Source organism: Zonotrichia albicollis, chromosome 28 (genome assembly GCF_047830755.1).
Source record: "Zonotrichia albicollis isolate bZonAlb1 chromosome 28, bZonAlb1.hap1, whole genome shotgun sequence".
Classification (NCBI taxonomy): Eukaryota; Metazoa; Chordata; class Aves; order Passeriformes; family Passerellidae; genus Zonotrichia; species Zonotrichia albicollis.
The window spans coordinates 2,045,874-2,059,938 of NC_133846.1; the positions used below are offsets into that span (position 1 = coordinate 2,045,874).

General features: G+C 54.8%; 1 protein-coding gene across 3 annotated transcripts in view; it reads left to right on the forward strand.

Annotated features, from left to right (window-relative positions):
- The window catches only part of AHCYL1 (adenosylhomocysteinase like 1), a 31,086-nt gene extending 17,446 nt beyond the window's left edge, over positions 1-13,640 (forward strand). For 2 of the 3 annotated variants that reach the window (XM_074528350.1, XM_074528352.1), the window contains exons 3-17: positions 321-464; positions 1,177-1,277; positions 2,364-2,466; positions 3,351-3,445; positions 4,179-4,285; positions 4,366-4,482; positions 4,625-4,688; positions 6,501-6,589; positions 7,024-7,094; positions 7,701-7,795; positions 8,798-8,896; positions 9,370-9,438; positions 10,579-10,657; positions 11,237-11,357; positions 11,832-13,640. In XM_074528350.1, coding sequence (XP_074384451.1) covers positions 321-464; positions 1,177-1,277; positions 2,364-2,466; positions 3,351-3,445; positions 4,179-4,285; positions 4,366-4,482; positions 4,625-4,688; positions 6,501-6,589; positions 7,024-7,094; positions 7,701-7,795; positions 8,798-8,896; positions 9,370-9,438; positions 10,579-10,657; positions 11,237-11,357; positions 11,832-11,838 — 1,361 coding nt within the window. In that variant the 3' untranslated portion in view covers positions 11,839-13,640. Of the gene's footprint in view, positions 1-320; positions 465-1,176; positions 1,278-2,363; positions 2,467-3,350; positions 3,446-4,178; positions 4,286-4,365; positions 4,483-4,624; positions 4,689-6,500; positions 6,590-7,023; positions 7,095-7,700; positions 7,796-8,797; positions 8,897-9,369; positions 9,439-10,578; positions 10,658-11,236; positions 11,362-11,831 lie in introns of those variants that run through there. The other variant, XM_074528351.1, reaches the window with a different exon arrangement.
- The last annotated feature ends 425 nt before the right edge of the window (positions 13,641-14,065 follow it).

Genomic DNA, 14,065 nt, shown 5'->3' on the forward strand with positions numbered 1-14,065 from the left:
AAAAACCCAGCGTGGGTGCTGCACTGAATGTGCTGCTCACACCCTGAGGCAGGATTTGTGCTGCTGCTTGTACTTGGGTGCTAAGGGAATGATTCCAGGCATTCCCAAAGCTCAGGCATTGATTGATTGCCAGTTGATAATTGTTACCTCTGGGCTGTTCTAGGGAAAAAGAGTGCAAAATTCCTTCAGGGCATTGGCTTTCCTTAGGAGCTTGGTAGTTTGAGCCATGAGTCAAAGCTGGGAAGGGAAACCTGAAGGGTAGGAGGTTGCTGGGTTCATAAGGCCTGACATAACACTCATTCATTGCTCTTTTGGTTTAGCTGCCTCGTACACAGACAGCTCTGATGATGAGGTGTCCCCTCGAGAGAAGCAGCAAACCAACTCCAAGGGCAGCAGCAATTTCTGTGTGAAGAACATCAAGCAGGCAGAGTTCGGGCGCCGCGAGATTGAGATCGCCGAGCAAGGTACAGAGTGGAGGGTGGGGCTGCTGGGCCTGGGGCAGGTTCTGGACACCAGGAGCTGAGGAGTGGCGATTCCCACTCCTGCTGCTGCCTTGGATGTCCTGTTTCCTCCCCCCAAAATGAGTGAGGTGTGCCAGCAAATGCTGATGCTGCGTCCCCTCCCTTTTCCAGCAGGAGCAGAACTCTCGCAGGGTTTAATGTTTTGTTGGCTTTGGATGGACAAGGATTTTGTAACACTTTCAGAGATATCAAAGCTGAAAATCCCACCCCTTCCTGTGGGGGTGGTAGGAAGCTGAATTACCATTTCCAGTGGGGTGATTGGGTAACTCTCCTTTTAGAAGGGGAAGATAATCCAGACACATCTAGAGCAGCTCTTCTGAGATGTGGCAGCTCTGTTTTCAAGTTCAGGTGCTTCACCTGCTGCCCCAGGGCTGGTGACTGTCCTTAGGAGCCTTCCCCAGGCAGTGCCAGTCCCAGACCCCTCCTTGCCTCTCTCCTTGTCCCTTGGTCAAGTGACAAATGACGCTGGTGTTTGGTCCCGTTTTGCACAGACCTGCCAGGCCAGGGATGAGGAGCTTTCTCCCTGTCTGTGTAACAGCTTCAGCAGAAATGTTGGGGCTGGAGGTACCCTGGGAGGCCCTGAAAGGAGGGGAGCTGTGGCAGAGAGGGGACCCTGCAGACTGAACCAGCATTAAAACCTCTCTTCCTTTTGCAGATATGTCTGCTCTGATTTCGCTCAGGAAACGAGCCCAGGGGGAGAAGCCTTTGGCTGGAGCTAAAATTGTGGGCTGTACCCACATCACAGCACAGACTGCAGTGAGTGGCTGCTTATCTGGGGGGCCTGGGCTGGGACATCAGCTTTTCCATGGGGAACAAAGTTCTTTATCTCTTTGAATGGGAGAAGGCACGTTCAGTAGAACCTGGATGTGTTTTGGAAAGGATGTGCTGGTGGCATTTGGTTCCTGTGCCCGTCACTGCTGGCCAGGGTCAGGGGCACCCTGGGAGTCTGCTCTCGTGCCAGGGTCATCCCCTGACCTCCGGGGCACCTCTGACCCCTGGGACAGCCCTGACCTCTGGGTTATCCCTGACCCTCAGGGCACCCCTGGCCCCCGGGGTGCTGCAGGCACCCTAACCCTGGGGCACCTGTGACCCCCAGGGCATCCCTGACCTCTGGGTTATCCCTGACCCCCAAGGCCCTGCTGGTGCCTGGGACACTCCTGAACCCTGGGTTATCCCTGTCCCCTGGGGCACCCCTGGCATCCTGGGGCACCCCTGACCCCCAGGATGTCCCTGTCCCCTGGGTTATCCCAACCCCAAGGCCACCCCTGATCCCCGGGACACCCCTGATCCCTGGAACACCCCAGACACCCATGATCCCTGGAACACTCCTGATCTCTGGGGCACTCCTGACCCCCTTGGGCACTGCTGGCACCTGGGACACCCCTGACCCCCCAGTTATCCCTGACCTCTGGGACACCCTGACCCTTGGAATACATTCCCTGACCCCCAGGACAACCCGGATCCCTGGAACACCCCTGATCTCTGGGACACTCCTGACCCCCTTGGACACTGCTGGCACCTGGGACACCCCTGTTATTCCTGACCCCTGGGACACCCTGACCCCCAGGGTGCCCCTGATCCCTGAAACACTCCTGACCCCCAGGTTATCCCTGATTCCTGGAACACTCCTGATCCCTGGGACACCCCTGACTCCTGACCCTAACCCCTGGCCCTCTGGACAGCTCTGACCCCTGGGGCTCCCCTGACCCCCAGGTTATCCCTGACCTCTGGGACACCCTGACCCCTAGAGCCCCCCAAACACCCCTGTCCCCCGGGTTACCCCTGATCCCTGGAACACCCCTGTCCCCCTGCCCTGACCCGGCCCACCCCGCTGTCCCGCAGGTGCTGATCGAGACGCTGTGTGCCCTGGGGGCGCAGTGCCGCTGGTCCGCCTGCAACATCTACTCCACCCAGAACGAGGTGGCCGCGGCCCTGGCAGAGGCTGGTGAGTGCAGCCCCCGCGGCCCCTCCTGCCTCCCTGGCCTCACCCGGGGGAAACCTTCCAGGGAAATTCGTATTGCATTTGTATATAGATAATTCTACATTTATACAAACATAATTATATAAACATTTATATTTCTACATGAAATATTTGTATTAAAATATAACAAATATTTATATGTTTTATTCTATATTTATGAAAATTTTATATTTACTGTAATGTATAATAATGATTATACTGAAATTATAAAATTATAATTTATATTTAGAAATATTTATACTATATAAAATATAAATAAATATTTTAATAATATATATAATAGATAAATATATACATTCACATAAAATATACAATATAATGTGAATACATGTATAGATATTTATAAAGGGCTTATAGATATATTTTATATAGAGTATAAATAAAATATAAACAAAATAAATAGGAATAAATACAAACTTATAAAAACATAAAATATATTTTCATTTTGTATTTAACCATATTTTAATTCTATTTTATTTAGTTTTATACTGTTTAGAATTAAACAGCTGATAGTAGTATTACTACATTAATTAGTGCTAATGGTAGTATTACTACAATAATAACTACTACAAGTTATTATTAGTTAGTAGTATTGTTTTCTTATTATTTATTATTATTTCTTTGGTTTTTTGGCTGTTATTTTCAAATTTTGTATTTCTGTTTGAGGAAATTAGTATTTTGGGGGAATATCTTCTAGGGAGGGATGGGCAGCTCTGATCCTGCTGTGGGCAGGGGTGTGATCTCTGCATGCCCCCCTGGCTCTTGTGTCCGTGTGTTTCTGGAGCTGGCCAAGCAGGAGAGAGCTCTGCCAAGCCCAGCAAACTCCAGGGATGCTCCTGTTCTTGCAGGTGTTGCTGTGTTTGCCTGGAAAGGGGAGTCAGAGGATGATTTCTGGTGGTGCATTGACCGCTGTGTTAATGTAGATGGCTGGCAGGCCAACATGGTAAGGAGCCTTCTCCTGCCCTTCCTCTTCCTCCCTTCCACCCTGGGGCCGTTCCTGGGAGCCTGCTGACCTTGAATTTGACCTCTATTAAAGGGGGGCTCTTGAAGAGCATCTGGGAACAGCCATGGGAATGTCAGGAGCTGCAGAGATGATGTCCTGAGTTGGCACATCCCAATGGCAAGGGAACAGCTGGTGGAGCTGCCATGAGCCAAGAAATGGGACCTGTTTCCCCTGCAGGAGCTGTCCCAGCCACTCCTCTCTCTGCCCTCTGCCCTCTCCCTCCCAAAGCTGGGAGAGGACCCCTCATAGTGGGGTCCTTTCCCTTGTCAAAGCTGATGTCCCTCCTTAGTGCATGGTCTGTGGTCACCAGTGATGTGTCCATGGGCCGTGACACCTCCCACAGCCTGCCTGTCCTCTCTTGATTGCTTTTAGAGCATCAGTGTGGTGTCCTGAGCTCAGCCTGGTTAGTTAGTGCTGCCTGTGGTCACCTTCCCAGGCTGGAAATCCTGTCAGGATCCAGCAGCTCCACACAGAATTAAGGAATCTCAGTGTTTTAGAGGAGACCCTGAGTTGCAGGGGAACCTGGGAGTCCTGGTCCCCAGGTTCTGCCCAGACAGCCCCTCCAGCAGTGCCTGAAGATGCTTCTCCAAATCATTTTCCCCATCCTGTCCTCAGCCAGTGCATTTCCCAGTGGGAGGCCTGACTGTTCCCTGTTCTTCCTTGCCTGTTCCAGATCCTGGATGATGGTGGGGACCTGACCCATTGGGTTTATAAGAAATACCCCAGCGTGTTCAAGAAGATCCGAGGGATTGTGGAGGAGAGCGTGACAGGAGTGCACAGGTGGGAGCTTTGGGAAGGCAGAGCCAGAGATCTCAGGGAGTTGCTGCTGTCTGCTCTGACCTGCCTCTGCCCTCTCCCAGGCTCTACCAGCTCTCCAAGGCTGGGAAGCTCTGTGTCCCAGCCATGAATGTGAATGACTCTGTCACCAAGCAGAAGTTTGATAACCTCTATTGCTGCCGGGAATCCATCCTGGATGGGTGAGTCCTGCTCTTTTCCCCACTGAGACTTCCACAGGGCGGGTTTGGCTCTGGCTGCTTCTTAAGCAGAAATCAGGCTCTGCTGCTTTGACCTGGTTTTGGGCTTGACTGATCCCAACACAGGTCTCTCTCTGTCCCCCAGCCTGAAGAGGACCACGGATGTGATGTTTGGAGGGAAGCAAGTGGTGGTTTGTGGTTATGGGGAGGTGAGTTCTGTGAGCTGGGCTGGCCTCCCCCAAGCTCAGCATCCTGCAATTCCCTGTGCAAAGGTCACTTGGCCTTGCTATAAGGAGTAGATCCAACCTGGTGAGCAATAACCAGGGAAATCTTGCTGGGAGGATGGAGATCAGGGATCAGATTTCCCAGTTTGCTGCAGATGAACTGGGCTGCACAGCTGACAGTTGCTGGGAACACTGGCCTGGGTTATAACTACCCACAGGTGCTCCCATCTGCTCTCCCTGGCCCAGGTTCAGCATCCAGCCTGGCTGTCACTGAGCAGGGCAGGCAGCTTCTCCCTGGGAATAATACTCTGGCAGAGGGAAATTGTATCATGAACTTGTAACTGATTCTACCCTGGAAGAGCTGGAGCTGGGAGCTGCCACCTTCCCTCCATCTGTGCTCGTTGTGTGGGTGTTTATCTTCCAGCACTGTGCAGGGACTGGCAGGAGCTGCAAAGGCTCTTCCCAGCAGGAATTTGCTCCCTAATTCATTTAGGCACCAGTGGAGCCCAGCTTTGCTTGACCAAGGGACTGTGCTGGCTCTCAGTGAGTGCTCTGGGCTGGTGCCTCATTCTCCAGGCAGGAGTTGTGCTGGGTGTTACTGTCTCCAGGGTCTGTGCTAAGCTTTACTGGACTTCAGTCAGATTCTCTGACTCTTCTTCACAACAGGAGAGTCGGAGAATCCCAGACTTCAATCCATATTTGGGCTGGAAGGGAACTTCAGACTCATCCAGTTCCACCCTCTGCCATGGACAGGGACACCTTTCCACTAGACTAGGTTGCTCCAAGCCCCACTCAACCTTGAAATCTTCAGGGATGAGGAGCCACAGCTTTTCTGAAACATTCCATCCTCACCACCCTCACAGGGAAGAATTCCTTCCCACTCTCCCATCTAACCCTGCCCTCTGGCAGTGGGAAGCCATTCCTCCTTGCCCTGTCACTCTGTCCTTTGTCCAAAGTCCCTCTTCAGCTCTCCAGAAGCCCCTTTAGGCACAGGAAGGGGCTCTAAGGTTTTGCTGCAGCCTGCTCTCCTGCAGGCTGAGCACCTTTAGCTCCCCCAGCCTGTTCACCATGAATGGTTTCCCCTGTGGGTGTGAGTTGAGTCCCAGCTGGCCCTGCCTGGGTGTGTTCAGTAGACCTGAGGTTGGAGCTGGGTGATGAGTGAGGGTTGCTCTGGAAATGTTTTTGGTCCACAAAATGGGGCTGAGTAGTGTCTGTGCAGCAGAGCCAGGTGTTGCTGTGGGTGATGTGGAGAGCTGGACTCTGTTTTTATTTTCCACTGAGGAGAGGGAGAAAGTCCAAGAAGCTGTTGCAGGAACTCTGTGCTGATGTGGGCAGCATGGAATGGAGGATGTGCCCCCTGAGGAGTGCAGGGTGGTTCTGAAATCCTGCAGCTTCAAGGCAAGGGGCAGTGTGTGCTCCTCTGGGCTGCTTGGAGAAAGGCTCCTGCAATGCTAGGGCTGCACAAGCTGAGAGTTGGGTTGGGAAAGCTCCTGCCATGGATATTTCCAGCTGGGGCAGCCACAGCTTCTCTGGACAACCTGTACCAGAGCCTCACCACTCCCACAGGGGGAAATTCCTTTCCAATATCCTGTCTAATCCTGCCCTCTGGCAGGGGGAGGCTGCTGGCCTTGGAGGGGGAGCTGGGCTTGTGGCAGTTGTGCCACTCACCAGGTACATCCTGAGCTGCTCCTGGCATCGGGCAAGTGGGTAAGATGAGGATCTTCCAGCCTGTTTAGGGCAGGGACTGTGGCTCTGGTGTGTCTGTGTCCTGCCTCACTGCTCCTTCTGCCTTGGCAGGTTGGCAAGGGATGCTGTGCTGCCCTGAAAGCCCTGGGAGCCATTGTGTACGTCACTGAGATCGACCCCATCTGCGCTCTCCAGGCCTGGTAAGGTGCTCCCATCTGCTCAGGAGTGTCTCTCTCTCTCTCTCTGCTCTTCCAAACCCTGCCAGAGGCTGGAGTGAAGCCAGGAATCTGTGGTCCATTTTGGAGAGCATGTACCTTGTTGGGGTGTGATAGGAAAGGGCTTGGGCTGCTTTCAAGGGATGGGATACTGGGCAGAAAGTGTTCACTGGCTGGTTTGGGGAGGCTCAGGCCTCTATGCCACACATTCCTGGCTCATCCAACATTTCCGAGAGTGGGTTGGACACCCCAAGTATTGCACAGCCTTCCCTCATGGCACTGGTGTCCCTGGAGGGGTAGAGGAGAGCCTGGGCTGCTGCCAGAGCAGTTTGGAGCTGCTGAGATCCCTCATGGCCTGGGGCAGAGAAGGAACAAGCTTCTCCTCCTCAGTGTGGTCCCTATTCCCCTTTTCTTGCCAGCATGGATGGATTTCGGGTGGTGAAGCTGAGTGAAGTAATCCGTCAGGTGGATGTCGTCATCACCTGCACAGGTAGGGATAGCCCAGGCTGGAGCAGGCTGAGCAGCACCATTCCCAGTGGGGTCTCAAGGGAGCTGGGGATTGAGGACATTTCACTGCTCTGTGCTCCTGATTTTCCACAACAGCTGAGCTCTGCCAGGGGCTTTTCACCCTGATTTGCTGTATGACCACAGTCCTGGCCCAGAGCAGAGGGACATCTTGGCCATGTGTTCTGAGGGTATTTTGGGATCTCCTAGAGCCTGTTTAATTCATAGGAGCAAAGATCAAAGATTTGGGCACTGCACAGGCTCCCCAGGGAATTGTCATGGTTCCAGTCCTGCCAGAGCTTAAGGGGTGTTTGGGCAATGCTCTCAGGCACAGGGTGGGATTGTTGGGAGTGTCCTGTGCAGGGTCCAGGAGTTGGACTTGATGGCCCTTGTGGGTCCCTTCCAGCTCGGGATGTTGCATGGCAGCTCTTGTCCCACATGTTCTCTGTCACAACAACAAGGGTTCAGCCCCAGGGAAGCTCCTCTGATGTTGCCCCAAGCTGAGCTTCTCTGACTCGAGTTCAGGAAAGGAGAAACCAGAGGGTTTGTGTTCCCACTGCTGTGGGCTCAGCTGTGCCCTCTGTGCCTGCAGGGAACAAGAACGTGGTGACCAGGGAGCACCTGGACCGGATGAAGAACAGCTGCATCGTGTGCAACATGGGCCACTCCAACACCGAGATTGATGTGGTGAGTGGGTGCTGGCACCCCTGGCAGTGCCCCTCTGCTGCTACACCCCTGGCTGTGAGTGTTGGCACCCCTTGGGGCTGTGAGTGCTGCCACCCCTAGCTGTGCCTGCCTGCTGCCACCCCTGGCTGTCCCCACCTGCCAGCTTCTCTGGCTGTGCCCTCCTGCCAGCCCCTCTGACTGTGCCTGCCTGCTGGCACCCCTGGCTATGCCTTTCTGTCTGCTGGCTCCTCTGGCTATGCCCTCCTGCCAGCCCAGCACCCCTGGCTGTGTCTGCCTGCCAACACTTCTGGCTGTGCCCACCTGCCTGCTAGCTCCTCTGGCTGTGCCCACCTGCCAGCTCCTCCCGCGACCCAGCCTGTGCTTCTCCTCTGGCTGTGCCCTCCTACTGGCACGCCTGGCTGTGCCCACCTGCTGGCTCCTGCCCTGACCCAGCCTGTGCCTCTCCCCTGGCTGTGCCTGCCTGCCTGCTGGCACCCCTGGCTGTACCCCCCTGCCAGCTCCTGATCTTACCCAGCCTGTGCCTCTCCTCTGGCTCTGCCTGCCTGCCTGCTGGCACCCCTGGCTGTGCCCCCCTGCCAGCTCCTGCCCTGACCCAGCCTGTGCCTCTCCCCTGGCTGTGCCCCCCTGCCAGCTCCTGCCCTGACACAGCCTGTGCTTCTCCTCTGGCTGTGCCTGCCTGCCTGCTGGCACCCCTGGCTGTGCCCCCCTGCCAGCCCCTGCCATGACCCAGCCTGTGCCTCCCTTCTGTGCCCCCCTGCCAGCTCCTGCCCTGACCCAGCCTGTGCCTCTCCCCTGGCTGTGCCCCCCTGCTGGCACTCCTGGCTGTGCCCCCCTGCCAGTCCCTGCCGTGACCCAGCCTGTGCTTCTCCTCTGGCTGTGCCCTCCTACTGGCACGCCTGGCTGTGCCCACCTGCTGGCTCCTGCCCTGACCCAGCCTGTGCCTCTCCTTGGTGCCCATCTGCCAGCCCCTGCCCTGACCCAGCCTGTGCCCTCCCGTTGCAGACCAGCCTGCGGATGCCCGAGCTGACCTGGGAGCGGGTGCGCTCCCAAGTGGATCACGTCATCTGGCCCGACGGGAAGCGGGTGGTGCTGCTGGCCGAGGTGTGTGGGGAGCTGGGCCATGGTGCTTTGGGCCTCTGTCAGAGTTAGCCAGGTGGAAAAGTGCTGGGAGAAGCTTCAGGGCTCAAAAAAGGGGTTTTTTATTTGTTTAATTTATTTTTTGTTTTCCTTTCTTGAGGGCGGGTGTGTCATATCTCACATGCAGCCCCAGAGGTGCCGTGTGACTCCGTTCTTCTGAGCTGGGGCTCATCCCACTCAGGCAAACCCCATCTCTGCAGGGTTTCCCAGGTGCTGGGTGGCTCCTCTTCCCACAGGAGCTGTTCTGGCTTTTCTAGGGACCACAACATTCCCCTGCCTTGAAGGGTTAAGATGGAAACTGGAGCAGAATTGAAATGCTTTGGTCACCGTGCTCTGTCCCTGTGCAGGGAGGGGATGGGGGTGAATCCCACCTGGGAGCTGTTTGGTTTGGATTTGGGATCATGTCCAGCTCTGTGCTGACTCCTGCTTTCTCCCAGGGCCGTCTGCTCAACCTCAGCTGCTCCACAGTTCCCACCTTCGTTCTCTCCATCACAGCCACCACGCAGGTCTGTAATGGGTGGGGCCCTGCACAAGCCTAGGGGTGGGGATGGTTTGGAAGGAGCTGGGAACATGCTGGGATTGGTCCTTGAGGTGGCACCACTGCCAGAAATACCATTTTTTTCTGGGCTGGAGTTATTGCTGGCACAGACCCAGTGTTTTGGGTACAGCGAGTTTTGGGAGAGCTTTTAAATGAGTGGTTTCATGGCACACATCCTGCTGGGCTGGAATTCAGGTTTAACCTTCCCCCAGCCAGGTTTGAGTCCTCCTAGGACAGGTTTGAGACCCCCTAGCATGGGTTTAACCTTCCCCAGCACAGGTTTAAGCCCCTCTATCACTGATTTAAGCTTCCCCAGCATGTGTTTAAGCCCACCTAGCACAGGTTTGAGCTTACCTTAAAGCAAGGCTTTGTTTGAGGTGGGAACATGGAGGGGGCTGGTGACACTGGGGACACTGAGGGAATGATGGGACTGGAAACACTGAGGGGATTGGTGGGACTGGGAATGATGGGACTGGGAACACTGAGGGGATTGATGGGACTGGGAACACTGAGGGGATTAATGGGACTGGGAACGTGGAGGGTCTGGTGGCACTGGGAATACAAAGGATCTGGTGGCACTGGCACTCGTGGGGAAGGACAGCCATGCTGACAGTGGGGAATTCCCTTACCCTCACTCCTGTCAGCCCAAGGGGACAGGGAACAGGCCTGTGTTCTGGATTTGGTTCCCAACCGTGGAAGCCAGCTCTCAGATGCAGTTTCATCTGTCCTGAAGGAATCCGTCCTGGTTTTTGAATGCTGCCAGTTTCTGAGGAGCAGCCCCTCCATTCCCATGTGCTGCAGCAGCTGGGTGGTTCAAGAGGAGAGCTGCTAACCCTGAACCATCCTCGTGTTTTTCCCTGGGGTGTTGAGCCCTGATGCTGCAAACAGGCTGGGTGGCATCACATCCCTGCTCTCTGATCCCTCCAGTGGGATTGTGCAGACCCAGTCAGGGAGGTACCTGGGGTGGGGGCCTGTCCCTCAAGGCATGTTGGAAGTGGTTGCACTGTCCCTCAAGCTCCCAGATCCTTCTCTGCCTTTGTGAGCTTTGTGCTGCCCAAGCTGGTGGCCATTCCTGACTGTTCCCAGCTTGTCCCTGTGCTCTCCACAGGCTCTGGCTCTGATTGAGCTCTACAACGCCCCCGAGGGCCGGTACAAGCAGGACGTTTACCTGCTGCCAAAGAAGATGGGTGAGTGAAGGAACTGACTTTCCCTGGGGAATCCATGTGCCAGCAGTGTCAGAAGAGCTCAAACCTGGGCTGGGAAACACTTCCAGAGGGACAGCAAGTTCAGGAAAGCCAGAGGCAATGACCTTAAAATCCGTGGGGGTTATTTGCTTTATCTTTGTTAGTGCTCTGCAGTGTGGGAGGCATCCCACATCCTGCTGCCTCCCTTCTCTGGGATTTTCCATCCCTCCTTGTGCCTTTAGGGGCACATCCAGCCCAGGCTTGGGCTCAGCCCTGCTTTGGGTGATGGGGCAGGGATCATGGGATCAGGGGGTCCACACCCAACCACAATATGGGCAGTGATGACTGCCCAGCCAGACCTTCAATCATCACTGTCCATGCTGTAGTGCAGTGTGGACCCCCTGATCCCATGATCCCTGTCCCATTTCCAGATGAGTTGGTGGCCAGTTTGCCCTCCTTGTGCCTTTAGGGGCACATCCAGCCCAGGATCTGGGGTGCTGCCCAGCCAGACCTTCAGTCATCACTGTCCATGTTGTGGAGGGGTGTGGACCCCTGATCCCCTGTTCCCTGTCCCATTCCCAGATGAGTATGTGGCCAGTTTGCACCTGCCCTCGTTCGACGCCCACCTGACGGAGCTGACGGACGATCAGGCCAAATACCTGGGACTCAACAAAAATGGGCCTTTCAAACCCAACTATTACAGGTGAGAGCTGCTGGGGCAGGAGCTCCCTGCTCCCCATTGGTTTGGAGTTCTGCCTCCAGCTCTGGGGTCACCAACAGCAGAAGGATGTGGAGCTGCTGGAGCAGGTCCAGGGGAGGCCACGGAGATGCTTTGAGGGCTGGAAGGCTCCCAAGAGAGCTTAGAGTCCCTTCCAGTGCCTGAAGAGGGCAGGGTTGGATGGGATATTGGGAAGGGATTCCTGGCTGTGAGGGTGGGCAGGCCCTGGCACAGGGTGCCCAGAGCAGCTGTGGCTGCCCCTGGATCCCTGGCAGTGTCCCAGGCCAGGCTGGACAGGGCTGGGAGCAAACTGAAACAGTGGAAGGTCTCTCTGCCCATGGAATGAGATGAGCGTTAAGGTCCCTGCCAGCCCAAACCAGTCTGGAATGCCTGTGGGTCCCCTTGCCCTGGCACAGCAGCACCTCCCATGTCCCTCACTGTCCCTTCCTTCTCTCCTAGATACTGACGGGACCATTTCCATGAAGGACCAGACCACACAAGGCAACATTTGAGAGATTATTTTTAAAAAATCATTTTTATTTTGGTTTACTTTTTTTTTGGTTAACCACCACCAGAACCTGTTTTTACATTTTATCTGTGATTTTAAGGTCAGGTTTTCTTTTCTCCCCCTTTTCCATGATGGCATCCCTGTCTGATCTTGCCAGACAACCTGGGATTTGCTTCTTGCTTTCATGTGGCTGAAGCTGCTGATTCCCAGCCCTGGCTCCAGGAGGGGCTTTCCCTTTCCTGCTGGGCCAAGGGCACTTCATTCCTGCAGCAATAGTTTCTTTTGGCTTTTATTTTGTATTTTTTCCCACCTTTCCAGCCCACGTCGGTCTCAGCCGGGCTCCCTGTGGATCCGGAGATGCCCTTCTACCTTATCTTCTATTTCTTTGTGTGGATTATCTGCAACTTCTAAATTGCCTTAAAGAGCCCAGTTTTAGCTGCTAGATCCCTGCTCCAGGTGTTCCCTGGGAGCAGAGTGGCCTGCAGGACACCTGGCAAAGGGGGTGACTGTGCCCAAGCCCAGGTCCCTGTGCTGAGGTGGCCCAGGTTTGGTGGCCACTGGCCTGGGTTTGGTGGCCACCTGGGTCCAGGGGAGTTCAGTGTTTCAGGGTGCTAATCTGAATCTGGATGGGGGTCGCTTTCCCAGCATTATCCTCATCTCTCTTAGGTTTTTTTTTTTTTTTTTTGGTTGTTGTTGTTGGTTTTTTTTTTTTAGCCAAACTGCACCTTAATTGAGTTTTAAACATATTTTTTCGTTTATTTGTTTTTTTTTCTTCCTCTTTTCCTTTTTGATCCTTACAGAGATGTTTTAGAGGGTGGAGATTGTTATTAGATGTTTTAAAAAGGAAGCATTGGGGACGTGGCTGCCTTCCCATCTCCCACTGGGAAGTGCTTGGTGGTGTTGAGGGTGTCTGGGGTGGGTTTTGGGGGTGTTTCACTATTTTTTTTTTGAGCTGGATGCAGAGATGAGCCTTCCCCATAGCCCAGCCCCTCTGCTCCCTGTCACTGTTATCCTCCCCCTCTCCTGGTGTGTCCTGGATGCTCCCATCACCTCCTCCATGCCCTCCCTGCTGACATTTCCCTTTCCCAGCTTCTGCTGGGGTGTGGGCAGCTCCTTCAACCCACCGAGTTTCCTCTGACTCCTGTTCCTTTCCCCACCCAGGGCAGGGAAGGAGCTGCTGGCACCTCCTGGGTGGTGGAGCTGCTCCTTCCCCCCTTTGCAGGGATCCACCTGGACGGCTCCTTCCCAGGGAATTTGCAGGTTTTGGGGTGTGCAGAATTCCTTGGGGCGCCAGGGGATGGGAGAGGTGCTGAGATCATCCCCCTCCACATCCTCTGACTGTTCCTCTCTCCCACCCTGCCTGGTCTCCTCCTGGATAGATTTTGGGGATCACCTGCCTCGCTCCCCAGCAGATCCCAGGAATCCCCTGGGTCCCTTCCACCATCCCCCAGACCTCCCTGGGGACAGCTTAGCGAGCTGGGATGGGCGTTTGTGGGAAGGGGGGGGACATCCCCCCTTCCTTGTGAGCCCCCCACGCCCGGGGGTCCCCATTCCCACCCATCCCGGGTGGAATCTCGGCCAAGGGCTCTGTGTCTGTATAAGCCATGCTGGGGGAGCCCGGGGGCGACGGCGGCGGCAGCGGCGGGGCCGGGAGCAAGAGGTTTATTTTGTATAGGAATGATTTTTAATGAATGCAATATTAATCCTTGCAGATGAGCAATAAATCATTAAAGTCTAATTAAACTATTAGGAAAAATGAAGTGCTTGTGGTTGTGGGTGGTTTGTTCGGTTTCAAGGGCAGGGCTGGAATCTCCCTTTGGTCACCTTGGGGTTGGATTGGGTGCTGCCAGAATTTCTGAGTGTTGCCATAACTCTGAATTTTGGGGTCTCGCCCTCTTTAAAGCCCAACGGGGCACCTTAGTTTGGGGTCTAAACCCTGTCAGGGTCTGACTCCCCTCTGAGGCCCCTCAGTTTGTGGTCTGAGCCCCCCCCCAGCCTCTTCACTGGAGCATTCTTTTGTTTCTGACACCTCAATATGGGGTCTGAGCCCCCCCGAGCCCCTTCACTGGAGCATTCCTTTGTTCCAGGCTCCTCAGTTTAGGGTCTGAGCCGCCCCAGCCCCTTCACTGGAGCATTCCTTTGTTCCAGGCTCCTCAGTTTAGGGTCTGAGCCCCTCAGCCCCTTC